Source organism: Triticum aestivum, chromosome 7A, assembly GCF_018294505.1.
Source record: "Triticum aestivum cultivar Chinese Spring chromosome 7A, IWGSC CS RefSeq v2.1, whole genome shotgun sequence".
Classification (NCBI taxonomy): Eukaryota; Viridiplantae; Streptophyta; class Magnoliopsida; order Poales; family Poaceae; genus Triticum; species Triticum aestivum.
Window position 1 is genome coordinate 716,308,591 of NC_057812.1, and position 14,965 is coordinate 716,323,555.

At 40.5% G+C, this 14,965-nt stretch overlaps 1 protein-coding gene and 1 pseudogene across 4 annotated transcripts; one reads left to right on the plus strand and one right to left on the minus strand.

Moving 5' to 3' along the window:
- Window positions 1-1,807: 1,807 nt before the first annotated feature.
- Window positions 1,808-4,844, plus strand: LOC123149638 (homeobox protein knotted-1-like 11). 4 transcript variants are annotated; one of them, XM_044569334.1, is made up of 7 exons: window positions 1,808-2,071; window positions 2,144-2,277; window positions 2,352-2,560; window positions 3,913-4,097; window positions 4,187-4,318; window positions 4,427-4,563; window positions 4,653-4,844. In XM_044569334.1, the coding sequence occupies exons 2-7, from the start codon at window positions 2,195-2,197 to the stop codon at window positions 4,690-4,692; spliced, it is 786 nt and encodes a 261-aa protein (XP_044425269.1). In that variant the 5' UTR covers window positions 1,808-2,071; window positions 2,144-2,194; the 3' UTR covers window positions 4,693-4,844. The 4 variants fall into 4 exon arrangements, with proteins under 4 accessions (XP_044425269.1, XP_044425268.1, XP_044425270.1 ...); XM_044569333.1 differs by lacking the exon at window positions 1,808-2,071 and having other exon boundaries at window positions 2,089-2,277; XM_044569335.1 differs by lacking the exon at window positions 1,808-2,071 and having other exon boundaries at window positions 2,089-2,277; window positions 4,664-4,844.
- Window positions 4,845-11,722: 6,878 nt separating this feature from the next.
- On the minus strand, window positions 11,723-14,111 carry LOC123153847 (ATP synthase subunit a, chloroplastic-like; annotated as a pseudogene).
- Window positions 14,112-14,965: the final 854 nt, after the last annotated feature.

Consider the following 14,965-nt stretch of genomic DNA (forward strand, 5'->3'; position numbering starts at 1 on the left):
GGGTCGTCTCGTCCAACAATACCGCTGAACCAAAGTATGACATGCTGGTAGGCAGTATGACTTATATCGCCCACAACTCACTTGTGTTCTACTCATGCAAATAACATCAAACCATAAAACCTGGCTCGGATGCCACTGTTGGGGAACGTAGTAATTTCAAAAAATTTCCTACGCACACGCAAGATCATGGTGATGCATAGCAACGAGAGGGAGAGTATGATCTACGTACCCTTGTAGATTGCAACGGAAACGTTGACACAACGTAGAGGAAGTAGTCGTACGTCTTCTTCCCGATCTGACCGATCCAAGCACCGTTACTCCGGCACATCCGAGTTCTTAGCACACGTACAGCTCGATGACGATCCCCGGGCTCCGATCCAGCAAAGCTTCGGGGAGGAGTTCCGTCAGCACGACGGCGTGGTGACGATCTTGATGTTCTACCGACGCAGGGCTTCGCCTACGTACTACAACGATATGATCGAGGTGGAATATGGTGGCAGGGGGCACCGCACACGGCTAAGGAACAATCTCAATTATCAACTTGTGTGTCTATGGGGTGCCCTCTGCCCCTGTATATAAAGGATGGAGGAGGAGGAGGCCGGCCAAGGCTAGGCGCGGCCAGGATGTGGAGTCCTACTAGGACTCCAAGTCCTAGTAGGAGTCCACCAAGAGGGGAGGAAGGGAGAAGGAAGTGGAGGAGTAGGAAAGGTGGCCGGCCCCCTTTTCCCTAGTCCAATTCGGACTAGAGGGGAGGGGGGGCGCAGCAGGCCCTTTCTCCTCTTCCCACTAAAGCCCATCAAGGCCCAATACTTCTCCCAGCGAATTCCCGTAACTCTCCGGTACTCCGAAAAATACCCGAATCACTCGGAACCTTTCCGAAGTCCGAATATAGTCGTCCAATATATCGATCTTTACGTCTCGACCATTTCGAGACTCCTCGTCATATCCCCGATCTCATCCGGGACTCCGAACTCCTTCGGTACATCAAAACTCATAATATAAATGTCATCGAAACCTTAAGCGTGCGGACCCTATGGTTCGAGAACAAAGTAGACATGACCGAGACACGTCTCCGGTCAATAACCAATAGCGGGACCTGGATGCCCATATTGGCTCCTACATATTCTACGAAGATCTTTATCGGTCAGACCGCATAACAACATACGTTGTTCCCTTTGTCATCGGTATGTTACTTGCCCAAGATTCGATCGTCGGTATCCAATACCTAGTTCAATCTCGTTACTGGCAAGTCTCTTTACTCGTTCCGTAATACATCATCCCGCAACTAACTCATTAGTTGCAATGCTTGCAAGGCTTAAGTGATGTGTATTACCGAGAGGGCCCAGAGATACCTCTCCGATAATCGGAGTGACAAATCCTAATCTCCACTACTAGGAAAAGGGCTATAGATGATATGGACACTAATGGCGCACCAGACATGTGGTGCGCCACTGCTATATAGCAATGGCGCACCAGATATGGGTGCGCCATTAGTGGCCATATTACTAATGGCGCACTTAGTGTGTGGTGCGCCATTAGTAGTTTTGTCCTGGCCCCACACCCCTCCCCAGACTTACCAATGGCGCACCAGGGGGAAAGTGCGCCATTACTAGTTTTAACTAGTAATGGCGCACCAGTAAGAGATGCGCCATTGCTATCTATACTTATGGCGCACCCCCTACCGGTGCGCCATTGCTATCACCCCTTATCCCCTCCCTCTAGTCATGTTCTCTCCCCTCCCCTTCCTCCTGACACAGCCACCCGCCTCTCCTCCGGCTCTGACCCAACGCCGCCGCCGATCTCCTCTTCTGCATCACCTCTCCGGCGGCCTCCCCTCCCCATCCACGCCGCGCCGGCGACCTCCCTATCCTCTCCTCTGTCTGCCTGGTCGGGCCGAGACCCTAGCCCGATGCCATGGCGACCATGGCAGCAGGAGGAGCCCGGTCATGGCGGCCTCCTCTCCCTGCAGCGCTGCCGCACCTCACCTTCTCTTCTCTTCTCTCCTCTTCTCTCCCAGTAGAGGAGAGGAGGGGAGGGAAGGGAAGGCCTTCTCCGGCGAGCTTCCAGGGAGGTGAGGAGCGCCCAGATCCAGATCCACGGCGCATCATCCCGTCGTCGACCTGAGCCGCGACCATCCATCCAGGGCCGACAGAAGCCAGGACGGAGATGCCAGAAACCCTAGCCTAGCCTAGCCATGGAGGTACGACGCCTCAACCTCCGGGCGACAGACGACGGCTGCAGGCCATCTCCGGTGACGGATCTCCGACCCCGACCATGGTGCGTGTGGCTGCAGGCCATCTTCTTCATCTCCCCTCCTGTCCCCTCATTGGTTAATTTTATGTGCAGGGCAGGCTGCTGCTGCTGGAGGCGCACGTCACCTGCCTCCGCGTCGCCACCCCCGTCGACCAGCTCCCCCGCATCGACGCTTCCTTGTTGCAGACACACTATGTGCTGCTCCTCCATTCCTTCAAGGAACAGCTCCAGCAGCATGTGCGCGTCCACGCCATGGAGGCGGTGATGGCCTGCTGGGAGCTCGAGCAAACTCTGCAGAGTCTTACAGGTACCATACATCATCTTAACTTCATCAGTTCAGCAGCAAGATAAGTGCTTCTTAAATTCTCTAGGAAGAGGGTTTTACAATCTCTACACTACATGCTTATTAAGAGGTTGATAGTCACAGTAAGTATCATGCTACATGAGGGGCGCCGTTTCATAGGATCTCAACCACAGGGGAATTCTTTTTTAAAAGAAGGGATCCATTGCTTCTGCTCTCTGCATCCAGCGAGTACAAACATAACACAAATACTACCTCTGTACCAGAATATAAGAACTGCAAAAACGTCTTATATTTTGTTTTTCAACTCAACTAGAAAGAGCTCGATGACTGGCCATTTTCCTGTATTATTGCGCGTCGTGACAGAAAATATAGGTCATAATTCACACCCTTGTAGGTCCTATGAGATACTAGGTCCACCTTTATAGTAGTACCGGTTCCTTCTTATATATTATTATTAGTTACAAGAGTTGCAGACTTTGAGCTGTTGGACCTGGCTTCAAAGCTGTACCTTCTGAGATTTCAGTTCGGTGTATGTGGCAGTTATTCATGAACCTTGTGTTGCACCAACCATGCAACTGAACTGACAGTACCTTGTGTTCATAATCTTAGCTAAGCTGTCCTGATAAAGTCTCTCTTAATATGTCTACTGCAATTAGCTTCCACACGGAACAGTCACGGACTATATAATCGGGAACCATCACACAAGGGTTACCCTTTCAGATACTTTATGTTGCTTGTCAAAATGACATATAATCCATATAGGAAAAGAAGCCCCTTGCGTAGTGCAAAAAAAAGTGTTGCATATTGAATAATGTTTCATCGTCAAAATGAACTAACATGGCTACAAAATTTCTAGTGGAATTGTACTTTACTTGAATTTAATTCATGGATATTGATTGTCTGCATATAGTACTGTTTTTAGTTCCTTTTGCTACGTCACATTTTCCACCATTCTGCCTATAGGCATCACGAGGCACACACCTATGAGAAAACCATGCCAATATCCAGTCACACTGGAAACTGGTGTCGCTGTGAAAACCAAAGGGAGTGATTTTTCTTTTTTTTTTGTTGACAATAGAACTTTGCATAATCTGTTTGTATGTGTAATCATCAATCAGTTTACTATGAGAGGCATATGCTTGAACATGGAAGTTTGCCTTCAGATAATAATGAGAATTGTGTCAGAAAAAAAATAGAGCAAGATTAAGCCTGGATAGGCTTAGTTATATATTGTACTGAAAAAAAAACTAGAGCAAGAATAAGTACCTGCCAAGGCAAGACGCAATATAAATGTGACCAGGATAAGTTGGAGATTGGCCAGTTCTGAGTTTTGCTAATATCGATTCTTCCTATAGGGGCATCTCCTGGTGAAGGCACTGGGGCAACTATGTCCGATGACGAAGACAATCCGGTCGACAGTGAGAGCAACATGTTTGACGGGAATGATGTGTCAGATGGCATGGGCTTCGGAATGCTAACCGAGGGTGAGAGATCCTTGGTTGAGCGCGTTAGGCAAGAGCTGAAGCATGAGCTTAAACAGGTAAAACTCGCTGCCTTCCATTCTGTCAGCTGCCACTATGTTGGTGTCCAAACTGAACTGTAAACAAAATTATTTTCCTGACTTTGCAGGGGTATAGAGAAAAGCTTGTGGACATCAGGGAGGAGATACTGCGGAAGCGAAGAGCCGGAAAGCTCCCAGGGGACACGGCGTCTACCCTGAAAGCTTGGTGGCAAGCCCACGCCAAATGGCCATACCCAACTGTATGTGACAGACATCCCGCATATACCGTCATCGCCAGCAACTTTGTCACCATTTTACATGCAATTCTTGTTGTGCTACTGATGAGCATCGCTGATGGGTATTGCTAGGAGGAGGACAAGGCGCGGCTGGTGCAGGAGACGGGGCTGCAGCTGAAGCAGATCAACAACTGGTTCATCAACCAGCGCAAGCGGAACTGGCACAGCAACCCTACCTCGTCCTCGTCAGACAAGAGCAAGAGAAAAAGGTACGGCGATCGGCCCAAAAACAATCCTTTCATCACATGCTTCAAATCGCCCAGGTTTTCATTCCCTCTCTTTCATTCTCAAAAAAAAGGAACAATGCAGGTGAGGGCAACGCCGAGCAGTCCTGGTAGGGTGGGTGCGGTCGGTCGGAGAGCGAAGAACGAAGAACGAATGCCCCATATATGTACATAGCGCTTCCATCTTGTCGATGATTAGTGTTGAACCTCATATGTCCTCTGCAATTCATTTCCATTATAATCTTACTCATACAATATTCACACCATGTAATTCTAGAAAAGACAGTATTGACATGTTATAAAAAATGACAATATTGACATGTTATAAATAGTTTGTTTGTATTTCTGTTTATTTTGTTACATTTTGCAGGGATAAAGTGAAGAAAAAGAAGAAAAGATTACTAGAAGATTAGTTTTAGGATTTTCTTTTATTTCCTTGCAATTTTCCTTTTATTGGATACTTGTAAAGACATTGTAATATTCTTACTATAATAAAAATATGATTCTATTTCATTTTTTGTTTTTAAATTATTTTCCTTATAGGTTGTTTTCTGTAAAATTGGATTTTTTTGTTTTCCAAATACATTACTAGTGGCGCATTTAAGCCCTTATTAGTGGCGCACCTTCCTTTATTACTAGTGGCGCACCTATAAGGTTATTAGTGGCGCACCTAGAGGGAATATCAGTGGAGCACCGAATGGTATACTAATGGCGCACTGCTAGGTGCGCCATTAGTATACCAGATACTAATGGCGCACCAATGGTGCGCCATTAGTAAAAATTACTAATGGCGTGCTAGTAATGGCGCACCACTGATGCGCCATTAATGGCCATATTAGGTGCGCCATTAGTAGGGGTTTTTCTAGTAGTGCTCGAAATACGCCAACCCAACATGTACCTTTGGAGACACCTGTAGAGCTCCTTTATAATCACCCAGTTACGTCGTGACGTTTGGTAGCACACAAAGTGTTCCTCCGGCAAACGGGAGTTGCATAATCTCATAGTTATAGGAACATGTATAAGTCATGAAGAAAGCAATAGCAACATACTGAACGATCGGGTGCTAAGCTACTAGAATGGGTCATGTCAATCAGATCATTCATCTAATGATGTGATCCCGTTAATCAATTAACAACTCTTTATCCATGGTTAGGAAACATAACCATCTTTGATTAACGAGCTAGTCAAGTAGAGGCATACTAGTGACACTCTGTTTGTCTATGTATTCACACATGTATTATGTTTCCGGTTAATGCAATTCTAGCATGAATAATAAACATTTATCATGATGTAAGGAAATAAATAATAACTTTATTATTGCCTCTAGGGCATATTTCCTTCACATTCATCATTGTCATATTGCTTAGCATGATCATGTAGTTGACATAGTATTTGTGGCAAAACCACCATTCATAATTCTTTCATACATGTCACTCTTTGTTCATTGCATATCCCGGTACACCGCCGGAGGCATTCATATAGAGTCATACTTTGTTCTAGTATCGAGTTGTAATCATTGAGTTGTAAATAAATAGAAGTGTGATGATCATCATTTAATAGAGCATTGTCCCAAAAAAAAGAGAAAGGCCAAATAAAAAAAGGAAGGCCCAAAAAAAGAAATAAAAAAGGGGCAATGCTACTATCCTTTTTTCCACACTTGTTCTTCAAAGAACACCATAATCTTCATGATAGAGAGTCTCTTGTTTTGTCACTTTCATATACTAGTGGGGATTTTTCATTATAGAGCTTGGCTTGTATATTCCAACAATGGGCCTCCTCAAAGTGCCCTAGGTCTTCGTGAGCAAGCAAGTTGGATGCACACCCACTTAGTTTCTTTTGTTGAGCTTTCATACATTTATAGCTCTAGTGCATCCATTGCATGGCAATCCCTACTCCTTGCATTAACATCAATCGATGGGCATCTCCATAGCTCATTGATTAGTCTCCTTGATGTGACACTTTCTCCTTTTTTGTCTTCTCCACATAACCCCCATCATCATATTCTATGCCACCCATAGTGCTATATCCATGGCTCACGCTCATGTATTGCGGGAAGGTTTATAAAGCTTGAGATTACTAAAGAATGAAACAATTGCTTGGCTTGTCATCGGGGTTGTGCATGATGAGAGCATTCTTGTGTGACGAAAATGGAGCATGATAAACTATATGATTTTGTAGGGATGAACTTTCTTTGGCCATGTTATTTTGAGAGGACATAATTGCTTAGTTAGTATGCTTGAAGTATTATTATTTTTATTTCAATATGAACTTTTATCTTGAATCTTTCGGATCTGAATATTCATACCACAATTAAGAAGAATTACATTGAAATTATGCCTAGTAGCACTCCGCATCAAAAATTCTGTTTTTATCATTTACCTACTCGAGGACGAGCAGAAATTAAGCTTGGGGATGCCTGATATGTCTCCAACGTATCTATAATTTTTGATTGCTCCATGCTATATTATCTAATGTTTTGGACATTATTGGGCTTTATTATTCACTTTTATATTATTTGGGACTAACCTATTAACCGGAGGCCCAGCCCAGAATTGCTGTTTTTGCCTATTTCAGAGTTTCGCAGAAAAAGAATATCAAACGGAGTCCAAACAGAATGAAACCTTCGGGAGCGTGATTTTTGGAACGAACATGATCCAGGAGACTTGGACCCTACATAAGAGAAGCTTCCAGGAGGCCACGAGGTAGGGGGTGCACCTACCCCCCAGGGCGCGCCCTCCACCCTCGTGGGCCCCCTGTTGCTCCACCGACGTACTTCTTCCTCCTATATATACCTACGTACCCCCAAACGATCAGATACGGAGCCAAAAACCTAATTCCACCGCCGCAACCTTCTGTACCCACGAGATCCCGTCTTGGGGCCTGTTCCGGAGCTCCACCGGAGGGGGCATCCATCACGGAGGGCTTCTACATCATCACCATAGCCTCTCCGATGAAGTGTGAGTAGTTTACCTCAGACCTTCGGGTCCATAGTTATTAGCTAGATGGCTTCTTCTCTCTTTTTGGATCTCAATACAATGTTCTCCCCCTCTCTCGTGGAGATCTATTCGATGTAATCTTCTTTTTGCGGTGTGTTCGTTGAGACCGATGAATGGTGGATTTATGATCAAGTTTATCTATGAACAGTATTTGAATCTTCTCTGAATTCTTTTATGTATGATTGGTTATCTTTGCAAGTCTCTTCGAATTATCAGTTTGGTTTGGCCTACTAGATTGATCTTTCTTGCAATGGGAGAAGTGCTTAGCTTTGGGTTCAATCTTGCGGTGTCCTTTCCCAGTGACAGTGGGGGCAGCAAGGCACATATTGTATTGTTTCCATCGAGGATAACAAGATGGGTTTTTTATCATATTGCATGAATTTATCCCTCTACTCCCTCCGTACGGAATTACTTGTCGCAGAAATGGATGTATCTAGACGTATTTTAGTTCTAGATACATCCATTTCCGAGACAAGTAATTCCGAATGGAGGGAGTACATCATGTCATCTTGCTTAAGGCGTTACTCTGTTTTCATGAACTTAATACTCTAGATGCATGCTGGATAGCGGTCGATGAGTGGAGTAATAGTAGTAGATGCAGGCAGGAGTCGGTCTACTTGTCTCGGACGTGATGCCTATATACATGATCATACCTACATATTCTCATAACTATGCTCAATTCTGTCAATTGCTCAACAGTAATTCGTTCACCCACCTTAGAATACTTATGCTCTTGAGAGAAGCCACTAGTGAAACCTATGGCCCCCGGGTCTATCTTCATCATATTAATCTTCCAACACTTAGTTATTTCCTTTTCTTTTTAATTTGCTTTTATTTTACTTTGCATCTTTATCATAAAAATACCAAAAATATTATCCTATCATATCTATCAGATCTCACTCTCGTAAGTGACCGTGAAGGTATTGATAACCCCTTATCGCGTTGGTTGCGAGGATTTATTTGTTTTGTGTAGGTGCGAGGGACTCGCGCGTAGCCTCCTACTGGATTGATATACTTTGGTTCTCAAAAACTGAGGGAAATGTGTACGCTTCCTTGCTGCATCACCCTTTCCTCTTCAAGGGAAAACCAACGCAGTGCTCAAGAGGTAGCAGATACATATGCCTTTCACAAGTTTAGCGCTAAATATGGACTTGACTCTGAGATAGCAGCTTCTTTTTGTGAATCTTTTGCTACTCATGTTGATCTCCCTAAGGAGAAATGGTTTAAATATCACCCCCATGTTAAAGAAAAGATTGAGGAGCCAGTTATAGTTAAAGATGAAACTATCATTGATAATGTTGACCCAGTTGTGCCTACTGCTTACATTAAAAAACCACCTTTCCCTGTTAGGAAAAAGGAACGTGCTAAGGTTTCAACCGTGGTTAATAAAAGTAATATTGAAGCACCTAGACTCTATGAACAAATTAAAGTTCGAACCTAATGTTGCTATGGTTAAAGATCTCTTAGTTGATAATATTGATGGGCATGTTATTTATTTATGTGGCGATGCTGCTAGAATTGCTAAACCCGGTGATAAAGATAAGAATAAGCCTGTGGTTGGCATGCCTATTGTCTCTGTTAAAATAATAGTTCATTGTTATCATGGCTTATGTGATTTGGGTGCTAGTGTGAGTGCTATCACGTTTACATTATATCAAGAAATTATGAATGAGGTTGCACCTGCTGAGATAGACGACGTCGATGTTACTATTAACCTTGCTAATATAGATACTATCACACCACTTGGGATTGTCAGAGATGCTGATGTCTTGTGTGAGAAAATAAAATACCCTACCAATTTTCTAGTTCTTGGTTCTCCACAAGATGTTTTTTATCCCATAATATTTGGTAGACCTTTCTTGATTACTGTTAATGCTAAGATTGATTGCGCTAAAGAAACTGTTAGTATTAACTTTGGTGATATGTCTCATGAGTTTAATTTATCTAAGTTTCCTAGACAACCCCATGATAAAGTATTGCATAGTAAAGATGGAATCATTGGTCTTGCTTCTATTGTCGTACCTCCTACTAATCCTATAGAACAATATTTGCTAGACCATGAAAATGATTTGTAGTTGAATGAAAAACATGAAACAGATAAGATGTTCTTTAATCAATAACCTATTCTTAAACATAATTTACCTATTGAAACTCTAGGAGGCCCTCCTCCACCTAAATGGGGTAATGTGTTTGAACTTTATTTTGTAAGTTTAATAATTTTATGATATCTTCCCGAGCCAAACATGAATCTTTTGATTCATTTGGCTCTCATGCTTCCTTTTTTCTTTTTTCCTGCTCTAGCTATTTCCATATTTGAAGCAATGAGCCTATCCTATATCTTGTTTTTTATGTTTATATTTCAATATACCAAAACCTATATAAGACTAGATAAATATTAAGAGGACTCTTCGGCCTAGATAAAAATATATAATTGTTAGCAAAGTTGTTTCTTTATTTGTATTTGCCCTTAGTTAATAATTTCAATTTTGTTAAGAAAAAAGTAACTAAATAAATGGAAAATGAAAATTAATATAATTCTTTTTTTCTTCAAATCCAAAAAATTCTCTTTTTTATACATAGGTCGTCGATTCGGCATTGGTTAAAAAAGGGCAGGGTGCCTTCTTTTTTTTCTAGTAAATTGTTCAAACCATTTTATCGATATGAGTGTTCCATATCAGATAAATTAAATTAGCCATTTCCCGTTTAAATTCGGTACTAATACTAATATAGTTGTAGAAAGAGTACCTCTTTTTGCCTAGACTTCAAGCAGTTTAGCTTTAACCGTGTTAATGGTATCACATTCTTGGTTTATAGAGAATCAAAGGTGATTTACCAATGAGTCGTGAAATGCTATGGTTCTTCCATATGATTTCTGAATTTATTCAGAAGTAATTCGTTGACATCGTGCAACGTTTTTTTATTTATCAAAAAATACTAAAAATTATTATAAAGTGCAGTCAGATAGATCCAATCTATTCTTGAAATAGACAACTCGCACACACTCCCTTTAAAAAAATCAAAACACCAACCACTACAGGTAGATTTATTAGATTTGTTGCTAAAATATCGGTATTAAGCCCGAAACTGCCAGCGGATGGCCAGTGAGCTAAAAAACGAAAGAATGGGTTACATTTTTATATGCTTTCCTCTTATAGATAGGACGAACAAAGAACAAAGTTTTTCGATCACTTACTTTGCTCGCCCTTTTTTCATCGGGGTTTTAATGCAAATAGATGCAATCTAGTAATTTCTTTTAGATTAAGTCTTACATCTTGTTTGACCGGTGAAACACTTCCTTTGTTGAAATGTTCTGTTCCCAAAATTCCAAAAATAAAAGGAAAAACTTTCCACTTTCATAAACTAAGGACAATGTTGGGGATATTACTACTGGGCATAAACCGGCCAGGACAGGCCGGGTTAACTTCATCAGTAGTTAAGTGTGTTGAAGCCCATAAAATAAGAACATGGCTCAAGGCCCACAGTCGGTTTAAAGCCTGTAGCCGTAAACCGGCGTTGGTATGTAAACTTGCATTGTAAGTTAGGAGTAAGTAGAGACCAAACCGGACACGTCTATGAGCCGGTGTTAGGACTCTGTAAACCGACGGGCGTCACCCATGTATATAAGGGGACGACCCGGTGGAGGTTCAAGGACAACAGACAACAACTCGAGCCCTAGGAGAAGCTTGTTTGCTCCCTAGTCATCGAAACCCCATCAATTCCATCACAACTAGACGTAGGCTTTTACCTTCATCGAAGGGGCCGAACTAGTATAAACTCTCTTGCGTCCCTGTGTCCGCTTTAACCCCTTCAAGCTAACCCGTCGCGATGGCTCCATGACTAAGTCCTTTCATGAGGACATCTGCCGTGACAAAACCACGACAGACAAGAAATAAGAAGGTGGTCATATCTTCTAAATAAATAATACTCAACTCAGCCCTTCCTAGAATGGGGTATTATCTATCCTGATAAATAGATAATTCCAGGAGTAATAAATAGGAGTAAATTAAATAAAGTATTGATATAATTGGAATTACGGAAGCAAATACCAATTTACTAAAAAAAGGAAAAAGTATCTAATTAAAATCGAAAGATTTTTTTAAGATTAAACAAAAGGGTTCACAAATAGAAGTGCAGTACCTTGATCAACTCCAGGTCCAATAGAAGAAAGCCCTACAGCCAATCCAGCAGCAATAATAGAAGCAATAGCAATTAGTGGATTCATGGTGAGTAGTTCGTCGTGTCAAAAAAAAGAAATGGTTAAGGATACAATCAACCAATAAATTCTTACTTCTAAGATCTATTGGGGAGAAGTAAAGTAACTAAAAAGTACAAAGTGAAATCAAATTGAAATGATAATGTGAATTGGCCGAACTACATAGAAGGGAATTCCATATCCATATATCAAATTAGATAATGAATCTAACCTAGGAATATACAATATCATATATATATATTATCTGGAACCATGCATGAATTGAGCTAAGCTACAAAAAAACTATTTCCAAAACTTGTCCCTTCATGGATTCACCTATATAGGTTGTGGCTAATGTTGCAAAAATAAGAGCTTGAATACCGCTTGTAAATAATCCAGGAAACATGATCGGTATAGGGATTACTAAGGGGACTAAAGAAACAAGAACAACAATGACTAATTCATCCGTCAATGTATTCCTGAAAAGTCCAAAGCTAAGCGATAATGGTTTAGTGAAATCTTCTAGGATGTTAATTGGTAAAAGGATTGGAGTTGGTTTGATATATTTCTCGAAATAGCTCAATCTTTTTTTGCTAAGACCAGCATATAAATATGTTGCTGATGTGAGTAAAGCTAATGCAACAGTAGTATTTATATCATTCGTGGGCGCTGCTAATTCCCCATGGGGTAACTCTATAATTTTCCAAGGTAAAAGAGCACCCGACCAATTCGAAACAAAAATAAAAAGGAACATAGTTCCAATAAAGGGAACCCAGGGACCATATTCTTCTCCAATCCGAGTTTTGCTCAAGTCTCGAATAAAATCAAGGACATAATAAAAAAATTGACTGTCGATCGGGATGGTTTTTGGATTCCGAACAGCTATGACAACTTAACCTAGCAAGATAGTAATTATGACCCAAGAAGTGATGAGTACTAGGGCTTGAATTTGGAAACCTCCTATTTGCCAATAGAAGTGTTGGCCTACTTCTACAACACTTTTAATCGCTAATTAGAACACATATGGGTAGAACTTCTAAAAGGTTATAGAAAAAGGGGTAATTTGTTCTGGGCGTGTATTCTTTTCCTAGGTTCACTAGGATTCTTATCGATTAGGATTTCCAGTTATCTTGGTAAGAATATTATATCTATAATTCCATCTCAAGAAATTCTTTTTTTTCCGCAGGGGGTCGTGATGTCTTTCTACATAATCACATGCCTATTTATTTGCTCCTACTTGTGGTGTACTATTTTGTGGAATATATGTAGGTAGTGGTTGTGACCGATTGGATAGAAAAAGGGAATAGTGTGCATTTTTCGTTGGGGATTCCCTAGAATATAACATCGCGTCTTCCTTCGATTCCTTATGCGGGATATCCAATCAATTAGAATTCAGGTTAAAGATGGTCTTTATCCTTGTTGTTTTCTTTATATGGAAATCCGGGGCCAGGGGATCATTCCCTTGACTCATACTGATGATAATTTTTTTACTCCACGAGAAATTGAACAAAAAGCTGCCAAATTGGCCTATTTCTTGCGCATACCAATTGAAGTATTTTGAGGTATCTTTTTTGAACTGAGTTGAATGAAGAAAAGAAGAATTGGAAGAAGAAAAGTTTTCTCAACACGAGGAGGAAGTCCCTTCTAAATTGGATTTGTTATTGTAGGGGGATTTTTAAGTATTTATCTAAAGGAAGGAACAAACGAGGATAAGAGAAATTTGCTTTTAATTTTTTTATCCAAGTGAGATATAACGCATACTGTTCTTCCTTTTTCATCCAAAAGGGCTTTTTTTTAAATCTATTTCACTATTTCATTCCATCTTGATCTAAGAAAGAACCCGATGCGCTGAAATTCCACTAGTATACAAAAAATAAGAATAGATACAGGGTACCAAACCTATAGAGTTTTTGCTTCAAAGAAATAGTAATATCATGAAATATAAAAATCATCATATAGAGTTAGGAATTGGAATAGAGTCAGCGAATGAAGCATATTCATTAACAACTCCATTTACAGATCAAAATGAAAAAAAAGAAAGCATTGCCTTCTTTACTATATTTATCGTACTTTTGCCTTAGGGGGTGTCTTCCTCATTTAACAAATGTTTGGAACTTTGGATTAAGAATTGGTTGAATACCAGGCAATTCGAAACTCTCTTAACTAATATTCAAGAGAAAAGGATTCTAGAAAGATTCACAGAATTAGAAGAACTTTCTCTCTTGGATGAGATGATAAAATGGAAACTAAAGACACATGTACGAAAACCTCCTACAGGAATACACAAGGAAATAATACAATGGGTCAAAATAAATAATGAGGATCATCTCCATACCATTTTGCATTTCTCGACAAATTTAATTTGTTTGGCTATTCTAAGTGGTTCTTTTTTGCTGGGTAAAGAGAAACTTTTCATTTTGAATTCTAGGGTTCAAGAATTCTTCTATAATTTCAACGACTCAATAAAAGCTTTTTTATTCTTTTAATTACTATTTTTTATTGGATTTTACTCCACCCATGGTTGGGAACTAGTTATTCGTTGGGTCTACAATGGATGGGCTCCTAACGAGCTTAGTTTCACTATTTTTATTTGTAGTTTTCCAGTAATTCTAGGTACATGTTTGAAATTTTGGGTCTTTTTTATGTTTAAACCGTCTATCTCCTTCGCTTGTAGTCATTTATCATGCAATTAGTGAAGCATAAATTCTTTCGATCTCCAGATATTAATATTAATCAAGTTAGCAAGCATCTTTTTTAGAAAGAAAGCCCTTTTCCATTTTAGCAAAATTCTTTCTATTTATACCTACTTTAAGGTATTCATCATTGCAGTACGACTGTTGCAGTGGAATGACAACAGATTCGTGTATAGGGAACTAGATTAGCTTAGCTACATATCTAATTTATTGTATAAATTCTGGGATCTACGATTGGACATGGAAAATATAAATATTTTTTCTTGGGTAAAGAAAAAAGAACTTGATCGATTTCTGTATCGATCATGATATGCGTAATAACTCGGATATCTATTTAATGCATATCCAATTTTTTGCGCAGGAGGTTTATGAAAACCCACGAGAAGCAAGTGGAAGAATTGTATGTGAGAATTGCCATTTAGCTAGCAAGCCCGTCGATATTGAAGTTCCCCAAGTTGTGCTTCCCGATACTGTATTTGAAGCAGTTCTTCAAATTCCTTATGATA